The sequence below is a fragment of the Carettochelys insculpta genome, chromosome 3 (genome assembly GCF_033958435.1).
Source record: "Carettochelys insculpta isolate YL-2023 chromosome 3, ASM3395843v1, whole genome shotgun sequence".
Classification (NCBI taxonomy): Eukaryota; Metazoa; Chordata; order Testudines; family Carettochelyidae; genus Carettochelys; species Carettochelys insculpta.
The window spans coordinates 144394365-144407533 of NC_134139.1; the positions used below are offsets into that span (position 1 = coordinate 144394365).

At 45.3% G+C, this 13169-nt stretch overlaps 1 protein-coding gene across 1 annotated transcript in view; it reads left to right on the forward strand.

The window, feature by feature from the left end:
* The window catches only part of SNAP91 (synaptosome associated protein 91), a 123830-nt gene extending 111036 nt beyond the window's left edge, over window positions 1-12794 (forward strand). The window contains exons 26-29 of the mRNA XM_074988863.1: window positions 6075-6158; window positions 6241-6345; window positions 9732-9833; window positions 11511-12794. Of these exons, the coding sequence (XP_074844964.1) occupies window positions 6075-6158; window positions 6241-6345; window positions 9732-9824 (282 nt within the window). The 3' untranslated portion in view covers window positions 9825-9833; window positions 11511-12794. The remainder of the gene's footprint in view (window positions 1-6074; window positions 6159-6240; window positions 6346-9731; window positions 9834-11510) is intronic.
* Window positions 12795-13169: the final 375 nt, after the last annotated feature.

Here is a 13169-nt window from a genome sequence, read left to right on the forward strand (position 1 = left end):
CGGCGGTGCAGAGCGCGCAGGCACGTAGCCTGCAGGCGCAGAAGGACACCGCATGTGCGGCACCGCCTTCGAGCGTGCCTAGCACGGTGCCGACGGGGCCGGGATCCCCCGCGCGTCAGGGGTCGGAGTTACCTCCTCCAGGGAGGGGGAAGGCTGCACACAAGAGGAGGCATTGCAGCCCCTCTCCAGACAGGGCTGTGGAGCTGCTTTCTCACAGCCCTCCGCTCATGTTGCAGACTCCAACCAGAAGGCAGGGGTCCCCCCTAGCCTACCCGGAGCCCCCTTCTCCATTTTTACAACCAGCCTCACCATGGCTGGCACCACCTTCACCCTTCCTGGGGTTTGAACCGCTGGACTATTATGCAAAATCGCTCTCTCCAGTGTCTTGACGATCTCCCTCCCCCAGACGCAGAGGGTACGCACCAAGGGAGTGGTCTAGGTCACCTTCCCAAGAACAGTGCCTATACTGCCATGGTCGCCCCTACCACGCGGGGCATAGACACCATCGGCAATCTACTAGGGAAAGATCCCCACAGACTATCTCGTACCCCCGAGGGCAATTGCGACCGGGGACAGAGACTCAAGCATCTCAGGGGGGACTGGTCATGGAACCCCAAGATTTTCCCTCGCAAACCTCCAGCGAGAGGGTGTACCATCACCAGCAGGAACCAGAAGGGTCCAGAGAGACGTACCCCAGCGGTTCCTCGCTCTTCTCCCCGGACGAGGCTATGGCCCTGGGGGACGTCCATCCTACGGACGATCTCAAACAGTTTCAGGAGCTGTTTAAGAGGGTGGCCTTCATGCAAGGCATCCAGACAGCAGAGGTGCAAGAGAAACACCATAAGCTCCTCAAAAATTTGAGACCTCCGGCCTCCTCCAGAGTAGCAATACCGCTTGATGAAGCGATCTTAGAGTCCGCCACTACGATATGGCAGACCCCTGCAACTATTCCGCCTGTCCAAAAGAGAGTGGATAAGAAATACTTCGTGCCGGCAAAGGGCATGGAGTTCCTGTTTAGCCACCCACAGCCAAACTCCTTGGTGGTGGAGTCCTCGCAACAAAGATCAAAAACATCTCAATTTAAAACAGGGGGAACAGACAAAGATGCCAAGAAGCTAGAGCTGTTCGGCAGAAAGGTCTACTCCTCCTCCACTTTAACGTTGCGAATGGCAAATTACGCAGCGCACTTGGCGAACCATAATTTTGACAACTATTCCAGGTTAACCTCCCTCATGGACTCGCTTCCAGAGGACAAAAAGCCGGTCCTCAAGGCCATAGTGCAAGAAGGCTACGCGGCTAAGAGGACGGGAGTTCAGATTGCTTTGGACGTTGCTGACACAGCAGCACGTTCCACAGCAACCGCAGTGGTGATGCGAAGGGAGTCCTGGCTCCAGACCTCGGGTATACCGAGGGATCTGCAGGCGAAGATAGTTGACCTTCCCTTCGACTCGCAGAAGCTGTTTGCTGAATCAACTGACTCGGTCCTTCATTCCAGTAAAGATTCAAGAGCCACACTCAGGACCCTGGGGATTTACACCCCTCCATACACAAAGAAAAGGTACTACCCTCAGCAAAGGCGGTACCAGTACCAGCAACAGCGCCCCCAGTATCACAGGGGTTACGAGCAAGGGCGACATCAACAGCACCAGCAGTACAGAACTCCCAGGCGACGCTCACAACAGAGCCGTGCGTCCTCGGGGCGGGGCCAAAGGCCACAAGTTTGACATACAGATCCAGGGCTGCGCCATCACTACCATCACACAAGGTCATCCGAAGCGGCTATTCCACCATCGCCTCCGACCATTCTACGACCAGTGGCAAAGGATCACCACAGACAAATGGGTGCTGGAGATCATAGCCACGGGGTACGCCATCCCCTTCCAGTCGCTCCCACCGTCGCGACCTCCACCCAAGCCCCACCTCCAGGAGGCCTCCCATGTAGCCAGGCTCAGGCAGGAGGTGGCCCATCTCGTGCTCATAGGGGCGGTGGAAAGGGTGCCGGAGCAACTGCAAGGAAAAGGGTTCTACTCCCGGTATTTCCTCACGGAGAAAAAGACAGGAGGCTGGAGGCCCATCTTAGACCTTCGCGGCCTCAACAGGTACCTGCGCAAGCAACGTTTTCGGATGACCACGATCGCCTCCATCCTTACAGCACTGGACGATGGAGACTGGTTCGCAGCCCTTGATTTACAAGGCGCGTACTTCCACATAACCATCCATCCGGCTCACCAGCGATTCCTCCGGTTCATGGTAGGCAACGAACACTTCCAATACAAGGTCCTACCATTTGGCCTCTCCTCGGCCCCCAGAGTCTTCACCAAGACCTTGGCAGTGGTGTCAGCCTAGCTGCACAGACGGGGTATTTATTTTCCCGTATCTGCACGACTGCCTGCTCAAAGGGGCCTCGAAAGGGGAGGTTCTGCGCATGATACGCGTCACAGCAAACACGTTCTCCTCACTTGGCCTGGTTATCAATCTGGCAAAATCACAAATAGACCCCACACAGGACATAGAGTTCATAGGGGCTCGCATAAACTCGGTTACAGCGAGAGTATACCTACCAGAGGCTCGCTTTCGAGCCATCGGTTCCCTCGTGCAAGTCATCACCTTCAGCCCTACGGTGCCGGTCTTGACGTGCTTGCAGCTGCTGGGCCACATGGCAGCGGCGACGTTTGTAGTGCAGAACGCCAGGTTACACATGCGCAGCATACAGCACTGGCTGGCGAGTGTATACAAACCGGCAGTACACACCGTTCACAGGGTGGTGTTGCCCACAGCCGGGGTGCGCAAATCCCTGCAATGGTAGGTAAACCCCAGGAACTTGCTAACAGGGGTACCCTTCCACCAGCCGCAAATATCGGTTTTTCTCACTACAGATGCCTCCCTCATAGGGTGGGGAGCGCACATGGGCGAAGAGGTGACTCAAGGACTGTGGTCACCCACGGAACAGTCACTACACATCAATGTACTGGAGCTCAGAGCGGTGTTCAACGCCTTCAAACACTTTCGAGACCACATACAAGGCAAAGTCGTCGGGATCAGTACAGACAATACCTCCACCATGTTTTATATAAACAGGCAAGGAGGAGCTCGATCCCGTGCCTTATGCGCGGAAGCAATCCGCTCATGGAACTGGTGCATCACCCACGATATAATCTTGAAAGCCTCATACTTGCCGGGTGCGCACAACGTGAAGGCAGACCAGCTGAGCAGGCGTTTTGCGCTCACACGAGTGGCAGATCCATCCCGATCTGCTACGGCCGATTTTCCACGCATGGGGTTTTTCCCCAAATAGATCTGTTTGCCACTCAGCACAACAAGCAGTGCCCACGATTCTGCTCCAGGGCAGGACTGGGATGGGGGTCCTTGGGGGACGCGTTCGCGATCCCGTGGGGGGGCCCCCTGCTTTATGCGTTTCCTCCCACAGTGCTGATCCACAAAGTTTTGCAAAAATCCAGGAGGGAAAGGGCCCGGATGATCCTGATAGTCCCAACGTGGGATCGCCAACAATGGTTCCCCCTACTCCTGCGCATGTCGGACCGTCCACCGATGCCTCTTCCGGTGGCGCCGGGTCTGCTCACGCAAGCCCAGGGGTCCATAGTGCATCCGCACCCCCAAAGCCTGCGACTGCAAGCGTGGTTAATCCATGGCTCAGCTCCCTAGAGAGCACATGCACAGTGGGAGTACAGCAAGTCCTAGAAAGTAGCAGGAGGACTTCCACTAGGAAGACCTACAAACAAAAATGGACTCGCTTCACGGCTTGGTGTTCTACCAAACAGCTGGCCCCCCTTTCGGTGCCTATACCTACAATTCTAGAGTATTTACTGGACCTCAAGAGAGGAGGACTCTCGCTGTCCTCGTTAAAGGTCCACCTTGCCACCATCTCGGCGTTCAGACATGAGGAGGAAGGGCACACGGTGTTCGCCCACCCTATGGTTACCAGGTTCCTCAAAGGGTTGGTAAACCTCTACCCCCCTTGGAAACCGATTCCACCTTCGTGGAACTTGGACCTGGTGCTGACCACACTGATGGGACCACCGTTCGAGCCCTTGGCCACGGTTCCCCTCCGCCTCCTTACAATAAAGATGACCTTTCTTCTTGCAATTACGTCAGCTCGTAGGGTGAGCGAGCTCGCGGCAGTCATGGCAACGCCACCCTGCACTGTTTTTTCCAAGGAGGCGGTAACCATACGGCTGCATCCAGCCTTTGTTCCCAAAGTTTCTTCCGAGTTTCACATCAACGAACCTATTGTTCTACCCTCGTTTTATCCAAAGCCTCATAACTCCAACGAAGAGGCGCACCTACACCTCCTGGACGTGAGGAGGGTGCTAGCCTTCTACGTAGACAGGACCAAGTCCTTCCGGAAAACGGATAGACTCCTAGTCTCCCTCGCTCCCAAATCGAAAGGAGAGGGTCTCTCCTCGCAGAGAATCTCGAAGCACATTGTATCCTGCATAAAAATGTGCTACGAGCTCAAAAAGACTCCTTTATCGGCCACTGCCAGGGCTCATTCCACCAGGGCGGTGGCGGCATCAACAGCCTTTTTCAAGGGCGTTGCGTTAAAAGACATTTGCAGAGCGGCGACCTGGTCGTCCTACGACACCTTCGCCAAACATTACGCCCTACACAGGGTATTCCAAGAGGATACCCGTCTCTCTGCAGCGGTCCTCTCGGGGACAAGCTGCACATAATCCGATTACCCACCTCCTATCTTGGGTTACTGCTGGGTAGTCACCTATTGTGGAGCACCCACGGGGACACTCGAAGAAGAAAGAGAAGTTACTCACCGTAGTAACGGTGGTTCTTCGAGATGTGTCCCCGTGGGTGCTCCACTACCCACCCATCCTCCCCGCTTCGGATCTCTGTTAGTGTTTTGCAGGGGCACCCGAGGCGGCTGGTCGAGGAACTGGCGGGGACCGGATCGCGCACATGGCCAGGAGCGCGCAAGGGAGCGGCGCACGCCGGCGCATGCGCGGTCCGGCAGAAACTGCTTGGAAGATCCGATCTGCGGCGCCGGGCAAGCCCGTCACCTACTGTGGAGCACCCACGGGGACCCATCTCGAAGAACCACCGTTACTACGGTGAGTAACTTCTCTTTAGTCCAGTCAAATGTAGAGGCTAAAGACAAAAGCAAAGGTGGAGCACTATTTACACTCAAAATGAGGTATGTAAAACAAAATGGAGTTTTCAGACTGATAGGCACAAGCACTAATCCACCACAGTAATTAATTGGCCAGGATCTGTAGTAGTGTGTTGTGGGTTTTTTGTTTGTGTTGTTGCTCATCTTTGATCAAGGTAAACCACCCCAGTTTAACTATGTGACATGTTTTAAAAGGTCCACTTAATGCATTTTGTTTGAGTAATAACCAAGAGAGCTAATGCAGAATAATGGAAATGTAGGGCTAGAAGAGATGTTGAGACGTCATCTACTTCATCTTCCATGCTGAGGCAGGACCAAATGTATTTAAGCAAATGCTTGTGAGAGATTTGTCTATCTTAGTGAATGTGCATTGAGAAGGATTACATGGCCTCCTTTTGAAAGCCTATTCTAGTACTAGTTTATCAGTATAATGAGGTTTTCTTCCTAATATCTAACCTAAATCTTCCTTGCTGAAGATATGGCCATTACTTCAGTAGACGTAAAGAATAATTGATGACTATCTTTTATAACAGCCCATAACATATTTTGAAGACTGTTACTGGGTGAGAAAGAGGAATGGGAAGTAATGTTGCAGTTCTGTATGAAAAATTTCCCTTGCCATTCCTTTCCAGCTGTATTATAGTAAGACATGGATAATCTGTAGAAGCTGTTTCCAAAATTCTTAAGTCTATCTTTATAGCAGAATTTATCATGCAAATTCTAATGAGAAGTGCATATCTAAATATCTAATATAGATCCTTCTCTAGAAACCCTGTTTTGAAGTGTCTAATGAACACTTCTCAGTGTTTTGAGAATTAAAATGGCTGAATAGCATTAGAGGTTGGCTGCTGTGCAATTTAAGCAATGCTTTGAGTCTACATAATTGCAGTTGGATTTATTAAAATTCTCATCTGTGGATTTGTTTGGATTTTAGACAGGAGCGGTGCCTCCAGCAAGTGCTATTCCTCCTGCCACAGGTGTCCCCCCTGTTGCACAGCCAGGAGCAGGATTTGGAATGGTAAGTGATATTTAAATGATGAAAAATATAACTTTTTCCTTATCATCTTTAGCAGTCTTATGTTTTTAACTTCATTTCACAGCCCCCTGCTGCAACAGGTGTACCCATGATGCCTCAGCAGCCGGTTATGTATGGACAGCCTATGATGAGGCCGCCATTTGGAGTTGCACCTGGACCCGGTGTACAAGTAAGTCTGCTTTTATTTGTAACTTACTAAAATGTAAGTTTTAAAATAGAAATAGTGTGTTAATGGCATTGCATTCCATGCCCCTTTACAGGCATTTGTTGTGTAAGCTTTTCCTGATAGTAAGTGTTGGTGGGAAATTTGGTTTGAAAAGCTGTCCATTTACAGCACTGAATATATGGTAAAGGAAAACTTTATGCTGGCTTTTAAATCCACTGATTCATATATGTAGCCTTATAAGAATAAATCAATTGAAAGCTTTCCTTTATATATGTGATATTTTCTTCTCTGCCCAATCAGAAAAGTTGGGTGTTGAATAATCTTCAGTGGGAACAAAGATTCCCTCATCCAGTTATTATATCTTTCCTTAAAGGCTTCCTAGTTCAGTGTACCTCTTAAACAGGATGGGATTAGGTGGGTAATTGAGAGAGACAGAACAGTGGTGTTGGAAGCATTTGTGAGAGAACAACTTGAGATGCCCTTGAACCAAATGCTCTGCATCAATCCTGTTCATTGCCCTGGCTTGAATGCTATATTAAGAAATACAGTGCTTAGCACGAAGGGGCCATGGTCTTGGTTGGGACGTGAAGGTGATGTGATGTTGTTAAACACAGAAATATTTCAATTGTGGCTATATTTATATTCTTGTATTTAAAAAAAAAAAAAAGACACTGTAGACAGTCTACAATGACCGTTTTTGAGGCATCCATAAGGTATAGTCTGAGAGAATATCCAGGATCATATCTGTAATCAGGTTACATTGTATTTCTGATATAAATCAAAAGGCGAGTAAATGGTGTGTGTAAGTTAGGCCAGACTGGCAGCACTCTTTAATAAAGTTGTCTGGTGTGTCCTATTAGAAGGACTGTTTTCAATTGCTTCTAATTTTGTCAAACTGTTTTTGAAGTGAGACTTTTTCCACGCTGGAGGTCATCTTCCAGTGGGAATGTTTTTGGAAAACTTCTGCCAAAACAGTCCAGCCTTTGCTGAGAACAAGACTTCTGAAAAGCATTTTTCACTAATGTTAAATTCTGACAATCAGTTCCTTGATTTAAGTTTTGGAACCCTCCTCCCTCTATAGTTCAGAACAGAGACTTCAGAAATTTGACAAGGGAGTGGCCTTTGTAAGTGATGTGCCTTTTGCTGTCCCTGTGAAAACATGCCTAAATTTGGTCAAGTTGTAAATTTTTTTTTTGTTCCATGTGACCCCGCCTTGTCCACAGCACAAGATGGATCTTTTCTGGAGAAGAATCAGGGTTATGTAGTAAGGGAGGCTTTCTGTAGGACACCTGCCTCTTTTTTTTTTTTTCCCAGAAGCTGGGGAGTGTAAAGAACCAAGTAGGGGATTGCAGAAGAGAAAGGAAGGTCTCATGATCAAGGCAATTGAATGTTGCTCTGGGGAATTAGTTTTGATCTCTGCTTCTGCCACAGAGTTCCCAAGAGACTCAGTGATTTTGCAAGGAGTCTGCAAAAAAAAAAAATTGAGAACCACTGATCTAAAGCCTATGCAGAAATTAATAACTGTCTTCAGAATGAAAACAAAAAGCAGTCAAGTAGCACTTTAAAGACTAGCAAAATAGTTTATTAGGTGAGCTTTCGTGGGACAGACCCACTTCTTCAGACCATAGCCAGACCAGAACAGACTCAATATTTAAGGCACAGAGAACCAAAAACAGCAAGCAAGGAGGACAAATCAGAAAGATAATCAAGGTGAGCAAATCAGAGAGTGGAGGGGTGTGGGGTGGGAGGTCAAGAATTAGATTAAGCCAAGTATGCAGACAAGCCCCTATAGCATGGGTGTCCAACCTTTTGGCTTGCCTGGGCCGCATTGAGTGAAGAGGAATTGTCTTGGGCCGCATATAAAATATATAATTTTTGTATATAAATCACATAATAATGTTAAAAGTTTACGATCTTGTGGGGCTGCATTACTAGCTGTCTGGGGCCGCATGCGAGCTGCGGGTTGGACACGCCTGCCCTATGGTGGCTCAGAAAGTTCCCGGCCCAGTTTAAACCATGTGTTAATGTGCCAAATTTGAATATAAAAGCCAGCTTGGCTGTTTCTCTTTGAAGAACGGTGCAAAAGTTCTTTTTCAGTAACACACATACCTTTAGGTCATTAATAGAACGCCACGTTCCATTAAAATGTTGACTAACTGGTTTGTGGATCCTGGAGTGTTTTGATGTCTGTTTTGTGCCCATTGACCCTTTGTCTAAGGGAGTTAGTCTGTCCAATATACAAAGCATCTGGGCATTGTTGGCACATGATAGCATATATGATGTTAGTAGAGGAGCATGAGAGAGTGCCTGTGATTCTGTGAGTAACCTGGTTAGGTCCAGTGATGGTATTTCCAGAGAAGATATGTGGACAAAGCTGACAGCGGGCTTTGTTGCAAGGAAAGGTTCCAGGACTGGTATTCCTGACTCTCAGACTGTGGCTGTTGGCGAGGATCCTCATAAGGTTGGGAGGTTGTCTGTAGGAGAGAACAGGCGTGTCACCCAGGGCCTTCTGGAGTGTGGCATGCTGATGAAGGATAGGTTGTAGTTCTTTAATAATTCGTTGCAGTGGTCTGAGTTGAGGGCTTCAGAATGTCTTCAGAATTGGGTTTGAAATAGTGTGCAGTAAACAAAGTGTGAGACCCATTGAGAAACTCTGAAAAAACAAACTATTTAGTACCTTATTAAATGAGCACCATCCATCCTGTACATTGAATGAGGTAAAGTTTTTCTGTGGAAAATGTTGTATGAAATCAAGTAATTGTTCACATGCCTTGTGTTTCAGCCTAAGAGACAAAATTAAAATTGCCTGTATAATCTTAATTCTTGTATTTTCTAAATTTGATCGCTTGTCTTTGCATGTTTAATACTTTTCTTTGTGTGAACTGTTGTGTTCAGTTTAGCTTGGCCTGCTGTAAGTTGGGCTTTTTCTTTTGATTGCAGATTGCTCTATGCCAGTGAACACTAACCACATTTTTCTGTGGAAATATGTGTTCCATACATGCTTGTATTGCTACAAAATATCAATTGCCTTTTTACCAAATGAGTGTTCCTATCAATTCTCTAATCTGGTTGGGCAAGTGTCATTTAATGAGTACACTGAGCAGAAAATTCACTGCTACCAGATGAGATAAGTTACTAAGACGATAAGGACTCCTTCTTTTGTCTTGAATTCAAGTGTCCATTAAGTATTGTCAACTTTGTAATAATTGTATTAGCAAATAACATTGGATACAAACTAGGGATGACAAAAAATATAATGTACAGCCTGTAAATAAAGAATTTTAACTTTTTTTTTGCATATTTGTAATGTGCTTGTAATCTACCTAATTCTTTTGTGTCTTTATCTGCTTTCTTATTCTGCTTTCCATGGCTGATTTCTGCTTTGTTAGCTCTCTCCAAGCCCTACACCAACCACTCAAAGTCCCAAGAAACCTCCAACAAAGGACCCTTTAGCTGATCTTAACATCAAGGACTTCTTATAAATAAATAAGGTATTCTGGAACTTACTGGGGTTATGTATTTGGTTTGCAACAGTTAACTATTACAAGATGTAAAATTTTACGACAAGTTTGAATAAGACCCTGCAAATGCTTACAGAAAAAAATACACTTGGAAACCAGAAACCAAAAGTACCTATTGGAGCCCTGTTAAGTTTTCCGCCCCCCGCCCCCAAGTTGCCAGATAGGCATGGAGAAGTAGTAATGACTTAAAACTTTCTCTTTGACATAGACAGACTAAATTAGGAACCGTGTATTTATTCATATGTAAATTCTGTGAAGAAAATATTTTCTTAAATGTACATAGTAATCTCATATATTCCATGCACTGAATAAGAGTACATACACAGGTATTTAAAGCTAATTGTTGCATAATTTGCTTCTCAGTTCTAGCCAGCTGTCATTTACATCATTTGAGTTTCCAGTGTTCCTTTGAATTTCCTCTGCATTGTCTTGAGGCTCTGCCTTCATTTGATTGAGAAGGCTATTAAAGATAGACTGAAGCATTGGGGAAAACTGAAAGCTAGGTTGCTTTGCCAGAAGCAATCTTGGTTTTTTTTAATGCTGCTATTGTAGCAGATCATTGATGGAATAGTAACTCTCCTCTGTACATTAATTCTTCTTGTGACCAGCCCTATGATGTAATCCTAATTTGGAGCAAGAAATGGATTTATGACCATAAAACTGATTTGGCATTAAACTTCTTGTGACTCAGTCAAATTGAGACACACAGATGCACAGAGTCAGAGGATGTTACAGCTCTGATAAGAATGCAGGCAGTGCCCCTTCCATCCCTCATTGTTTCCAGGACTGCCCCCCCTCCCCGGTTTCTCTTCTTTTTCTCCATGTGGGGTGCTACCAGCCAGGCTCTTCTACACATCGTGGCATACGGCACTGAGCAGGGCTACGTGGAACAGCCTGGGGGGAGCATGGATGTGGGAGAGAATGAAACCTAGTGAGGGCACATTTAAAGAGAGAAGGGGGACACTAGGGGAGGATAATTGAAAGTGTGGGGGGGTAAGGAATAAGACTGTAAGCACGGTAAATCTTTGTGAGAAGAAATATGAGGTTTCACGTATCAAAGCATGAAATGGGTTGAGGGAGCCAGTAATAAAATAAGGATACCAATGACGTATCATACGTGAAACTATTTAAACACAACTTCTCCTAGCTCATCTGCCATTTTATTAGACTGGAACAAAAGAGAAGGTAGCATCTCCACAACTGAAACAAGATGTCTGAGATTTTTCAGGTGCCCATTTCTCATTACTTTATGCAGTGCCAGCCACCACTTTTGAATGAGTGCTGGAGCCTTGCATGGCTATCAGTTCAACCATACCCCCACCAGCTACAGCAGAAGTTCGGCCCTGTATTTCACTGGCTGTAGTTAAGGGCTGATTTAGAGCGGTGTGAGACCACAGGTAACTCATTATCGCTAAGGCCCAATGTCCTTAGAGCACCCTCATAAGCATGATAGGGTCTCAGTATTGCAACTGGGCTAACTTGCTGGGGAGACAGCTCTATTCATATTTATTAGAAAAATAGCTGGATTCTTCGGTGGTTTTTGTATGACAGCCACTTCTCCAGTGAGTAGTTTTTACGGCTGCTTTTAGTATGATAAGGAGAAATATTGACATTTGTATACCAAGTGTTTTGTTTTTGTCTTCACAGCTGCAGTTTTTCTGACTGGATAGTAAATGTGTGAGTTTGGAGTCTACAAATCACAGATTGATGCTCAGAGTTTCAAAGGGAGCCACCAGTACCAAACCCAGTGCTTATTCAGACTTTCTTACTTCCGAAACGTGTAGCACAGCTGTGAAAGTGAACATTAGGAATGTGTACTACCTTAGCTGTTATCCCTACTCTCGCTCTAAAATTGTGTACTCGGGTTATTTGTGTTCTACAGTTTAAACAATGGATGTATGTTTCTGATGCCTTCTAGTGCTTTTCTGAACCTATCCAATGGGGGCAGATTATGCAGCTGTTGTGTGGTGAGCCATATGGAACGATGTGTCTGTGTTTTGAAGGTTTCAATGTATATACCTTTTGACGAACACCTGAAATTTCCCTAAAAATCAGTTTCTTCTTTATCTGTTACAAAACATAGTGTGATAATACCAATAGTAAGAAACACTTAACTAGACAAAAGTCTTTGTGTGGAATACATTTTCCCAGTCACAGGAATTTCAATTGTTGTGAGAAATGTTTTATTTTTGTGGCACTGTATATGTTAAGATATATGATTTAAAGTAATATAAAGGTAAACATCCATCACACATTCGCCTTTGAAGTTATTTTACCAATTATGAAAAGTCATATCTGAAAGAATACCATATTTATCACTTTTTAAATTTAACATGTAGCTTAATTGTTTGAGTTCTTGCATTTAAATTCAGTTATATGCACTGAAAATAAGTAAAGGGTCAGTTTCTCTCCACGTAGTTGGGGGGGAAAAAAAACAGCCATAGTTGTGCTGACATTAGAGTGTCAAATATGAAAGCACTCTTTGGTATGTCTGTAGCTATAACATTACTGCAAACAATGATCATTTTTCATTTAACCCCTTTATGTCCATCTGTTATTTTAGTGCTTACCTGTGTGTGTGCCTTAGAGTAGCATATTTCCATTTCCCAGCTGTGCTGTGAGTAGTTTTTGTACCATTTGTGATTTTAGATCTCATTCCAACCCAGAGAACCACACCCTTTACTGTACATATTGTTTCTTCCGTTTTTAGTTTGTTCTCATACTGTTTGTGCTGATGGCTTGGCTTAAGATTTTGACTCGTAAATGAGGTCACTGTTGATCAGTGTTTAAAAGTGGCTTGGCAGCTCTTTGTTCAAAGCATATTGGATTGGAAAGATGTTCACCTAAGTCTTTCAAATTAACTATTTAATCAATGTATGGTACCATTAAAAGTGGTTGTATCTGAATTAACTGTGGGGATAACATACAGTGTAATGGGGAAAAAGTTACATAAAGCTAATTTCAAACTAGCTTTTCTTTGTATTTTGGTTTAAGAACCCAGTGCATGTATGCCCTCTGAAATGCAATAAACACCTTGATCAAAGTAAATATGAACACTAACATTGTCTAATTTCATAAAAGAACCAGGATTATAGCCACTAGTTGACATATACAGTGAGTTCCCAATGTATTGCTTGTTTTTGATGGTTTTAGAAGTGCACCATTTCCAGAAATGTAGTTCTCAACAGTTCGCCTGAGTCCTCTGCTAAACTTAACTTACAAACTATATATATCACATGTGACAAACAATTTAAAGTTTATGTACAAATTGAAAAGTTAACTTGCCATATGTCTTGCTGCTTCTTT